General features: G+C 36.7%; 1 protein-coding gene across 4 annotated transcripts in view; it reads right to left on the bottom strand.

Annotated features, from left to right (window-relative positions):
• The window catches only part of NRDE2 (NRDE-2, necessary for RNA interference, domain containing), a 38,115-nt gene that overhangs the window by 8,864 nt on the left and 17,565 nt on the right, over window positions 1–11,686 (bottom strand). For all 4 annotated transcript variants that reach the window (XM_026079737.1, XM_026079740.1, XM_026079738.1 and 1 more), the window contains 6 exons: window positions 10,252–10,711; window positions 9,649–10,051; window positions 5,917–6,050; window positions 3,263–3,386; window positions 1,056–1,228; window positions 32–418 (listed from right to left, as the gene is read on the bottom strand). In XM_026079737.1, coding sequence (XP_025935522.1) covers window positions 32–418; window positions 1,056–1,228; window positions 3,263–3,386; window positions 5,917–6,050; window positions 9,649–10,051; window positions 10,252–10,711 — 1,681 coding nt within the window. The remainder of the gene's footprint in view (window positions 1–31; window positions 419–1,055; window positions 1,229–3,262; window positions 3,387–5,916; window positions 6,051–9,648; window positions 10,052–10,251; window positions 10,712–11,686) is intronic.

Below are 11,686 nucleotides of genomic sequence, written 5' to 3'. Positions count from 1 at the left end.
CAGAAAGGATTAAATGCAGATTCCTCATTACCTTAGATACTTCATACTGTAACCAACAAATGGACAGATTAGATTTTTCCTTTTCTGAAAATAGCAGGAATAGAACATGAAAAACATTGTGTATGAATTCCTCTCCTTCCTTATAGTGGCCTATGTGATGTCTCCTTCTCAGCATCGTATCCATATGACCAAGACTGTTGAATCCAGAAAGTTGCAAATCAACAGAAGTCAGCGGCTTTTCATCAGAAAGCACACTGTCAAAAATGTTATCTTCATCCATGGCAACATAGAGGCTTGAAGGAAAGAGTCTACTTGTACATGGAATTCCCAGGAATTGCAAAAACGAGTACAGTAGTTGATGCTGAAGATCTGGATTAGAAAGCTGGATTAAAGATGGTCCGAGATCATCAAATAATACCTAAACCCAAAACAAACTCTGTTAATTTACTCAGTCAGATAAAAACAAACCTTTAATTTATGTAATTAATTAAAGAAGTTTTCAAGTCAACAAAAATGTATAGTTACTATTAAATGGTAAGGGAGTTGCATTCAAATTAACAACAAACAAGTTGAACAAGCAATGCATTCTTCCAGTCAGACTCTAAGTTTGCTAACAAGATATTTCTTTCTTCTGGATTATCGAGGACCTCCAAAGGAAACTTACACATTGAGGCCTAAAAATATATTACTGTTTATGCTATTTAACTCATTTTTATCTGGAAATTGACCTATTTCCCAAAAAGAAAAAAAATGGCAACAAAACCTTTGCTTATTTAAAGCAGATATTGTTTTAAACACAGATTTCTACATTTCCACATACAGATGAGGGAAAATCACATAACAGCAAGGACAGGCTATTTGCCTACAGCCCTTTCCAAAGTTCACTACGAGCTTCCCATGGATTTCAGCAGCCTCAGCAAGAAACCACAAGTGAAATGGGAATTCCAAACAGAAGAAGAAAAGAATTATTTCTCTAAAACATCCACCGACAATGAGGTCATATATAAGGATAATTTGTCTTATCGTCTCCCATTGTTTTGTTATATAACAATGACCTGTCTTTCTGGATCTTCACAGTCTTCTTCAGTCTGCTTTTTGGTTTTGTCTGGCCTCCAAGGTAACCACTGTCTTGCTTCACGAGAATATTCAATATCCAGCCAAATTTGCCATTTTGGTAGAGTTTTATTCTTTATTTCTTGATCTTCATCTATCTCTTCATCATCATCATCTATAAACAAATCAAGAGGGCCCCCCCCCATAATTATTAAAGAAAAAACAATCCACCAAATCCAAAGACCAGACTTGGTCATGTTATTATAACATACATGAGACAGAGCTGAAAATTTTCACATCAGAGTTTTGGGTTTTGACACCAACCCTGTAAAAGCAGGAGGTTTCCAAGCTTTTTGAACCAGTGCATCAGTGTCAGCACTCAAACTTCCTCACGGACCAGGAAATAAGCCACTGACTGGCTGCAGGCCACTTTATCAACTGCAGTTTGCAAGCAACAGCCAAGAGCCAGTCATCTTTTTATGCAACTTAGCTTGGCCAGGCATGAAGTAAAGAACCTATCTCATATGCACTTTATGAATATTAATGTGCATAAACCATTTTGAAAAAAAGTACTGTAAGTGAAAAGTATTACTATGATATTAAATATCACAAACTAAGAGTGGTAATGTTGCTTTAAACTACCCGATATTTTCAGCAACATTTTAATTAATGTGCAATAGAACCAACTAATGTAGTTAAACACACACAAAATGAAGTGTTTAACTACATTCCACTTTTATGATAATCATTTTAGACTGTTAGATGCAATTAGCGTATTTTTTCTGTGACAGTAATGTATTAATTCTGTGCTGAAACTGATGAGCACTTACTGAAAAAACGTATACGCTAATGGAAGGCTGGCAGAGACTTTTCACGTTTTTTTCTTGCTGTTCAGAAAAAGTCCTCAAAATTTATGGATACCTACACTATTTTTTGAAAAAAATCATTCTTCTTCTGATCTAACAAAGCCATTTCCATACCACTTCCACATTCTTTTCCTGACACTTGCCATCAACCGAGATGAAACACTCCCCCTCTCCAAATTTCACATAAAAACAAAGACAAACAGATGGTGGCAACATTTTTAATTTCTGTGCGTCTTCTGTGATCTATACCCTCTCCTTTAGCCAGCTCCATTAGGAAAAATAGGAACATTTCCACAATTTCTAACCAATGACCAGGTGTAATCTCTAATCAGGTCTCTAAGACTGTCAAACCTTTCAAACTTTTGGGCTGCATACCAATGGGAAAAGTATTGATATCATATATGCTGGATCTGCCTGAGAGTCCATACCCATCCACACCTGAACTGCTGACCTCAGTTTAGGGGCAAGGAAATTCCATCTTGGCCCAGGGACAAGGGAAGCAGAGGAGCATTTCTCATTTCCTTGTTTTTCTAGAAGCAGAGCAGAACTTACTCCTTTAAAGTTGCTACCGCAGCAGGAGCAGCAAAAGCAGTGCTGGCTCATCTTTGGTCAGACATGTTCCAGCCCCCTGCTCCCCTTCAAGATGTATCTGTTTGAGGAATAGTCCTTGAGGTCAAGGGAAGGATAGACCACTGCAGACCAGAGGGCAGGGTGGGACTAAGCAGCCAGGAGGCATTTTCTGTCTCCCTTGCTGAGGCAACAGCCTTCACTTCTGCATGTTCTCTATGCCAGCAGCAGTCCAGCCAGGTGGAGAAGCAATTGCTTTGTCCTCTGTGTCACACAGAGAAAGGGAAGGTTTTCCTCTTATATCTACTATGTTGTTTGCTGTAAGAAACTGAACTCTTCAGACTTATATTCTTAGAAACAGAAACAAACTACGAATCCTTGAGGCAACTATCATCTAACACTGTAATCCCAACTGGTCTATCAATATGATGAAAAGGATCTTCAGGGATAGTAGCTTCCTTCCACTGTAGATTGGCACGGGTCTCAGCAAAGTGCTCACATCTCCAGCCTTTTCAGAACAAAGTGGGGAATATGCCATCCCTTCCCTCAATTTTTAATCACTGGAAAGGACAACAATATTCCATGAACAATATGGCACACAGAACACACAAAACAGATGCTTTTTTTCCCCAAGTGTGATCTAGTTTATATTAATCTTGGTAAACATTTTTGAAAACTTGTATGCAAAAACATGAGCAAAAACAGCTTGTATCATTCTAAATAAACTGTTTAGAAGAACACAYGGAAAACAACTACACATATTGATATGGGCATACCAGGCTTGGTAACAGCTATCCAGCCACCCTTTTCTTGTTGGTGCATCCATGCGCTCCAGCCTCTTGCTCCTTTCTCTCCAATTCGAGGTTCTCCACTATCCCAAAATGGTTCAAAGAATTCCACCTGTTGTTTAGGGGAAAACAAAAAACAAAACCACCACATGTATAAAGGAATCATTTTGTACAAACACTAACTCAGTCAACTTCAGTTTTCTGGTACATTGTTTAAGGGACCCTATAGACACTTAACAAATTTCAAACAATTCTGGGTCATGTACTTCAGCCCCTTATCAGGTTATTGCATCAAAGACCACATGTAGTTATGGGCATTAGAACTTGAAGCAGGTGCACATGTGAACACCTACTCAAGATGAAGAGTTTGAATGTACTGCATAAAATTTGAGGTGAAGAAAAGTGAATTGAAGCACTGGAATGGACTTTTAAAATACACAAGAAACATTTAATGAAAACACCACTATGGCAGACACCAGTTCAACTAATGTGTCAGTGTTGAGTTAAAAAAACAAAACAAAACAACACATTACTCAAAATGACACAAAGTCCATTTCTTCTCAAGCTTTGCCTGAGGAAAGGACGTTTGTCACTTCAGGAATTTTCCTGTTCCATTAAGTGCATTGTAATCTGCAAATGCATGCAGCTTCTACATCTAAAGACCTTGTCAGATGCTGCTTAAGAATCTGCAACAACAGAGTACTTAGGTTATGCTGTGGCACAACAGAACTATCATCAGCTCTTCTCATGAACACAAAGATTATTTTTAAAAGGTATGATGCTTTAAAGAAAGCAGAAGACTTTTGTGCCAGATGTCCTAGCAGATCCTTCAAGGATAAGCATCCAAAGCCCCCAAGATGTGGCTTTCAGAACTCAAATCTCCCCTCTTCCCAATCTTCCCTTTGCTCCACCCCCAACCTTCATGGAACCATGAAGAATTTGGCTAATGGAATGACGATTTAGACTATCATACACCTATGGTCAATCAAGATGCTTAGCTGGGCATAAATTTGAGCGGACTGTGGTGAAGCGGCACAGATCAGTAAGGGATTTTGTCAATAGCTTCAGGGCACTTTCCAGGGATTCAGAAGTTCAGGGTTCTAGTCCTGACTATGTCATTAGCTGTATGCAATCTGTCATCTTTGGATTCATCAATTCCTCCCCCACTTTGTGTATACTTAGGAGAGAGACTGTTATTAGATCTATGTTTCTGCTGGGTCCCAGAGCTTGGCTTTGATTTTGAGATATGACTGAGACATAAATATTAACAACAAAATTTACATTAAGAAAAATCAAGCATCAAGGTATCAGAAAATGTGAGGTTTACAGCAACTGGAAAACCTACATCTCCTCATTACGGATTTATTCTTTACACCAAGTGTGAAAGTGAACTGTGAAAACAGTAAGGAACCAAGTAATTCAAGACTGAGTCATAATGTCTCTGTAAAAGGGCAGAATTAAAGTTGTACAATCAACTGTAAAATTGGCATTTTCCTATTTTCAAGAACTGGAGCTTCTAATCTAAACAATGCCCTTTTAATCAAAGTTCCTCGCCATCCTGCCTTATTAAGAGTTTTTAAATACTACAGATAATGTTACAGTTTTTCAAATAATTGGATGAGTAACTCAAGGTGCATTTGTGTAATTATACCACAACTACCTCCTGCATCATAATTATTATTGAATCTTTGGCACTTTAAAAAGATAATACTACTATTTAAACTACAAGACTGCTCCACTGGTGAGCAGCAGCATTAATCTAGAGAGCAAGGAATGGATTGCTGAGTCTCAGAAGTGGTTACTTGTAGAGAAGGTGAGGGAATGAAAGGAAACCTGGCTCAGTTTCTGTACTATATAGTAGCCCAAGTGCCTAACTGGTTCCCCTCCCTACCTCTCATCAAGAAGGAAGCAGCACCCAAGAATTCAGTGGGTTATGGATGATGCTACACTGGCAACAGCCTGCTTTCTGAATACTGACTATCACTGGGGTGCACCGCCAACATTCTTCTGAGCAAATCAAGAGAAAAAGTGATTAAATACTTTAACAGAATAAGCTGAATGAAATTTCACAGGACAAATAAAAGACATTTTTAAAGTATGATGGTGTTCCTAATGTAGCAACCAAAGACTTACTGAAAACTGACAATGGAGAACCTAAAAACTGGTTGCAAGTATTGGCTGAAGCAGAAATTGATTACAGTTCCCTATCAGCTTTCTCCATCACAAACAGTAACAAAACAAAAYCAGCAATTTTAGGGAAAAAAAGCAGAGAAAGTGCTAACTATACAATAATAGACAATACTAGTATACAACAGTAGACAGTAGTGCAAACTATACTATAGCAGACAGACTTTAGTCAGCCAGCTGAATTTTTTCCCTCTTTAATTAGTAAGAAAGAAGACATGAGATGACTGGTTAACACACTTCCATTATATAGAGTAGAAATGGCCACTTGGCACTACAGAAGCGTTTCTCTGAAGTGAAAAAAATGCTAGGACTACCTTGAAGAACCCCAAAGTAAGTTACAATTCAAAATGTTATCCCTTGTCCTTAGAAGTTCAGGACAGGTTTTTTGGTTTTTTTTTTTATAGCATTCTTTGTAATGCACAAAGACATAAACCCATTTAAATGGAAATTGCTACCTGTCCCCTTGTTGGCAGATCTTTCACACTGTCAGGTTTAAAGAAAGTGAAGTCAATYAGAGCCTGAAACAAAGACACCGCTTTCTCAGAATGGCCAGCCTGTCTCAGAAAATGGCACTGCTGAAGAAATATAGCTGTAAAATAAAGGAGATAAAATTTTAATATTTCACCAGAAATTTTGTTGCAAAGTGTTTTATTACAGTTCACAAATATACAAAAGACATACAAGCTCTGGCAAGAACTGCTGTGGAGCTTAGCTGTTCTGGAACGTTATCAAAACCCAGGACTAAAACATGGAGTAACTGTCACGAATGCATGTCAAAATTGTTGTAGTTTAATCAACTTTCAGACCTTCCACTTTACATATACGTGCCAAATTCATGCCACACATGTACTGCACTTGTTGATGAATACAAGTTATATGTAAGACACTCAACTTCATTTTATCCAGCACCTGTCACAGCATCTTTGGAGATGCTGGGCATTATTACAATTCACGCAGTAAGTCAGTACAACAAATACTTTTTGCCTCATTTTTGCATGAGATAGTTACATTGGCAATATATTTGGTAATAAAGCATTTTCTTTCCAACTGTCATTCCCTTTTTCTTTTCCTTTATGTAAGACCTCAGTTAAGAGAAGTCTGGTCTTTTGGCCAAAGCATTAATGTCTGAGAGTAGAGGAGAGCCCTATCTCTGTTCTTCAACAAAGTATTTCTGTAATCGTTGCTATATCCCTACTATACACTGAGCCTCAAGGCTCAATTTACAGAGGGAAACACAGCCCCAGTTTATTTATTTATATATTCATATATAAATTCATATATTTCCAATTTCACCTTAAACAAAAGAGGTGGAGAAATAACAAATATTATAAGAACACCCACTGTTAAGCACTTCAAGGAAACTTCAGAGATATTCCATCACTCCAGATTACATTCAAGCCTTAACGAAAGCATTGTTTGTTTTAGAAACAAAGTACTTTAAACCATAATCAGTTTGCAAAAACAATTTTTTTAAAATCAAGATTTAAATAATTCTTTTAATTTAATAGTTTTGAAAACATTTATTTGGAAACTATTGTTTCTTTACTAAATGCATTGTTGTTTTTTTTTTTTTTTTTTGCCAACCAGGAAAATTTAAGTGTCTAGATACACACATGTAACAACAAACATAGGTTAGCATCAATTGATTATGATGATTATCTTATTTTTTTTATACAAGCAAATGGCAAATGTTTTACTCCTTTTATTTTGTATACAGATTTAGGTCAGATGCATGGGCATAAAAATTTGAATTCAGCTGGAACATACAAACTAGGCATTTTGCTAGCGTTTCCTGCAAGGGAACTGTTTTTCTTCTGATCACCAAGAATCAGTGAGATTTTCAAAGATATTTAAACAACAAAAAGCGTGCATAAGCATTAACAGAATCTTGCAAAGTATTTTAACCAGTTTAGACACTTTCCCCATCAATTTCCGTATCCACTTGCCATTGAAAATTTTGTACTTTCCTAGTTTCTTAGCTTCCAATAGATAACTTTAATTTAATTAGTGTGAATGAATAAAATATCCCCTCAGCACCTGTTGCCAAACTGAAGCCAAAAATAACTGAAGCATAAGATTTTCTGCATGACAGAACTGAATGCAACTACATTTGAAGAAATGTAAAGATCAGCATTTAATTCATGGTAAAAGCTGAAAACAGCATGAATGCATAGTTCATTCAGTCCATAATGCTGTGACACTTCTACAGCTGAACTGACCTAAAAGATACGGATGTTTTTCCCCAAGCAGTAGATATAATTTGAAAAATAGAATGCCTTTCCATAGCAAAACTTGAGAATGCTTATTTTTCCATTTACTTTACAATAACAGAACCTAGCAAATTTAAAATATTACAAATTTAAATCTCAAACAAAAAATTTGAAATAAAAACTGAACTAGACTTTTTAAACGATTTTACACTTGCTTTCTCAAATTTCATGGTTTAAAACCCACCCATATATTTCCAAGCAGATAGTAATGTATCGAACTGAACACTAGATGGCACAGTCCACCACTACTTAAAAGCAGCTCTTACACTTTGTTAAAGGTTGAAGGCCTACCATGCATTTACAATACTACTCCCTTCATAATTAATTGGTGAAACACATTGTATACTTATCTGAGTGGACAATTTGATAATTTTCCTAATAAGTAAAAGGACACTATCAGTTCAAATTTAGCCCACAATTACAGATAGTTGAGGTACTAAAAAATACCAGACCAACAGAAGTTTCCCCATTCCTACTATTTGAATTCCAAAGGAAAAAACAAAAATGTATGTAAATAAATCACTGTAGTGTTAACACACAACAAGAAAGTAAGAGTGAACAGAAACAAAAGTAAAATCAAGTCCATTTTCATTTCAACCTATACACTGTCAACAAACAAAACTGGTTTTCTGAAAATGTCAATCAAACTAATATAATAAACTAGTTAAATGGACCCTAATGAAAATCAACATCTAAGCAAGTCAACTATGTTTCATGAAGAGAAAAAAAAAGAAAGAAGAAAATCCTTCCTGGTTGCGAAATAAAGGCTCAATAATATATTTGTCCTGAGAAACATTCACTGTGGTTGGTGTAGGAAGAAGTGTCAGAAATCAGAGAAGGTAGAAGTAATTAGAGGCTATCAGGCAGTCCAATATCCACCTGCAAGCACAAGATTTTTCCTTTACAGCACATTTTCCAGTATTTGATCCAAGATGAATTGAATGAACACTGTAAAAGATCTAACTTGAAATTAATTGGTAATTGAGTAACTCAGTCTTTAAGTCCAGACTGGATATCGCATAATAGATGTTATAGCTCAAACTGAACAGAAATTCCTTGGCCTACACCACATATGAGGAAAGGTGAACTACATTCTCATAATATTCTCCTCTAGTTTTAGAACAAATTTTAAAAGGAAAAAATCCATACTCATGGTGACACCAATATTTTCCCCCTCAGTGTTTTTATAGATTAATAATCACAATGACCCTTCGAAGTAGAGAAGTCAAATGAACTGAAACAGAATAGGTTAAGTTATTTGGCTCCAAATCAATTTAAAGTTTGTGCCAGAACTGAGCATGAACCCATTTCTTCCCTGAATGCAGTCCAGCATCCTAACCATCTGACTTATTTTTCTTCTAGGGATAATTATATAATAAATTATAAACTGTAAATATATGTATACAATAAATACAAAAGACATCATCCCATGGTACTACAGTTTAGAATTCTGAATCTACTGATAGGGATTCTCAAGAAAATTTCACATCAGACTTTCCATTACCCTTTTCTTTTCCAGACTGAGGTAATTAAGTATGAAACTTCTGAACAAGAGATAATTGTTTCTTTCACAAGCCAACCATTTTTTTAATCATTTTTCCAAGATAAAAGCACATCTCCTTGGTGTTGGCTGCAATTCTCTAGCCTTGACATTTGTACTGTAAACGATGCAGTACCACATTAGACTTTACCAAATGTTATATCGCAAACTCTCCTGGGGAAGGGAAGCATCTGCTATATCCATATTTGGTTGGAATATTCGCTTTAAATCTCAGCTAAGGAATCAGGATGCCAGACATCTTGAGGAGAATAAACATCTCCCATAATACATAGGAAAATCTTTTCCTATAGAGAATGCAGCCAACTCCTATGAAGAACTTTCTGACCATAACATGAAATAAATAAAAAGAACCTTACCTAACATAGCTTCTTCTGTGCCAGGCAGTAGCGGATGTGATACCATACTACCATCACGTACAGCTGCCAATGTAGTCAAACATTTTCCRTAGAGACTATTGATTTTTGAAACAGAGAAGGTACTGAACTGACTTTGACAGAACAAGAGATATTTCTTCCACAGGTCTGGATTATTGGGATGTAAGAAAATTAGCTTCTGCCATTCTTTGATCAAAGCTGGTGGTTCCCAGAACTCCGCGCAAAGCTTCAGCCTGGCGAGTTTCAGATCAACATTACTTGGATTGCTTTCAATAGCCCTCTCTAAAATAGCTAGTTTCTTTTCCAAGATTAACTTCAGTGATTTTCTTCTTACTTCCTGCTCTCCCTTACTGGCATAAGGGCTAGGTCTTCTCATTAATTCATCCTTAAAATAAAACAAAAATCACGACAACATTAGGAAGAACCATCAGCAGAATCACTAGAAGAATGCTGTCATTGGTGAAAATGAATCAACAGCTTGTTCTTTACCAGTAAAGATACATAGTTCTAAACAAAGGAAACTACAATATAATGTTCTTGTATTTATTACTATAGCATGAATAATCAGGTCTGTCAGAAACATACCTGAAAAGAAACAAACTCCATCCAAGCATGAATATCTCTTGGGTTTTCTCTGACTTTCTTGTTATGCTCTTCCACTTTTGACATTAGAATGGAGTTAGTATTTATCCCAGGCTCTTGGAACGCCTGCTGCTTTACAGGCTCAAGGTCTGTACCCTTGCACCCTTTGCCTTGCAGCCACATTGTAGTAGATGGATCATAAATCCCAAGAGGATTTACCTCTGTTGTGTCAGGAGGATTGTCAGTTTCCATTTGGGAAACTGGTATAAAAGCAGTAGGGTCAGATGGAGAACTTTTACTGTGAACAGGAATCCCATCTGTGCTCAGCGTCTTCACATTGTTCTTTGTGAAATAGCGCTCAGGTGGCCTCTGTGATCGCTTCTTTTCTGATGCAGAACTGGCCCAAGTTATACGTTGTTTCTTCACATCTATGCCAAGACAGGACTCTCCTTTCCTTTTATATCTTGTATGGAAAAATACAGTTAAACCCTTTAAAATACACCTTAGAAAAGACACCTTCTTTTCAAAAGTAAGCTTGGAAGCTTCAAAAGTAAGAATGGAGTACTTCAATTCAAATTGACCCACATAATGTACACACAGGGCTTTAGAGCATAAGAAGAACTTGGTATCTTTTTCTTATGTAATGCTTCAATTAAATTTTTTTTAGTACCATCAGAATTTTTATTATCATACTACATTTCCTCTGACTTAAACAATATGTTAGTGGAAGAAAAATATTTTTTTCCTCCTATCATTTTAAGCCATTCTTCTCATTTAGACAAACCTGAAGAAAGCACAACAGACATAATATCATTTAAGGCTTCTATTTAGATTAGATTAGCTTAAATTGATTAATCAGACACCGGTAGTTCAGTCCTGTAATATCTTTTTGTACCCCTAAGCTTCTATCTATCTTATATGCCAATAAGGAGGTGTGGGGGTGGGAAACTGAGAGGAAGATGGAGAGGGAGGGTTCAGAATAAGAGCGAAGAGAGAGTCCACCGTAATCCTAAGGACTGACAAATGAAAATATTACCGAAAATGTAATTTCAGTGACCGAACCAGTGATGTGCAATTCTAAAGTAACACTTTCCATCTCAAACAATAGGTGAATCTGAAGATAGCACAAAATTGGAATGGATTGTAACCAGGCTATTTCACTGCAAAGGTATATACACTACTAAAATCACAGAATCACAGAATCGCTGAGGTTGGAAGGGACCTCTGGAGATATCTAGTCCAACCCCCCTGCTCAAGCAGGGTCACCTACAGCACCTTGCACAGGATCGCGCCCAGGTGGGTTTTGAATATCTCCAGAGAAGGAGACTCCACAACCTCTCTGRGCAACCTGTTCCAGTGCTCTGTCACCCTCACAGTGAAAAAGTTTTTCCTCATGTTCAGATGGAACTTCCTGTGTTTCAGTTTGTGCCCGTTGCCT

This window comes from Apteryx rowi, unplaced genomic scaffold (assembly GCF_003343035.1).
Source record: "Apteryx rowi isolate R43461 unplaced genomic scaffold, aptRow1 scaffold_5, whole genome shotgun sequence".
NCBI classification, from domain to species: domain Eukaryota; kingdom Metazoa; phylum Chordata; class Aves; order Apterygiformes; family Apterygidae; genus Apteryx; species Apteryx rowi.
The sequence above is the reverse complement of the archived record's forward strand: the minus strand, read 5'-3'. Positions and strand labels throughout refer to the sequence as shown.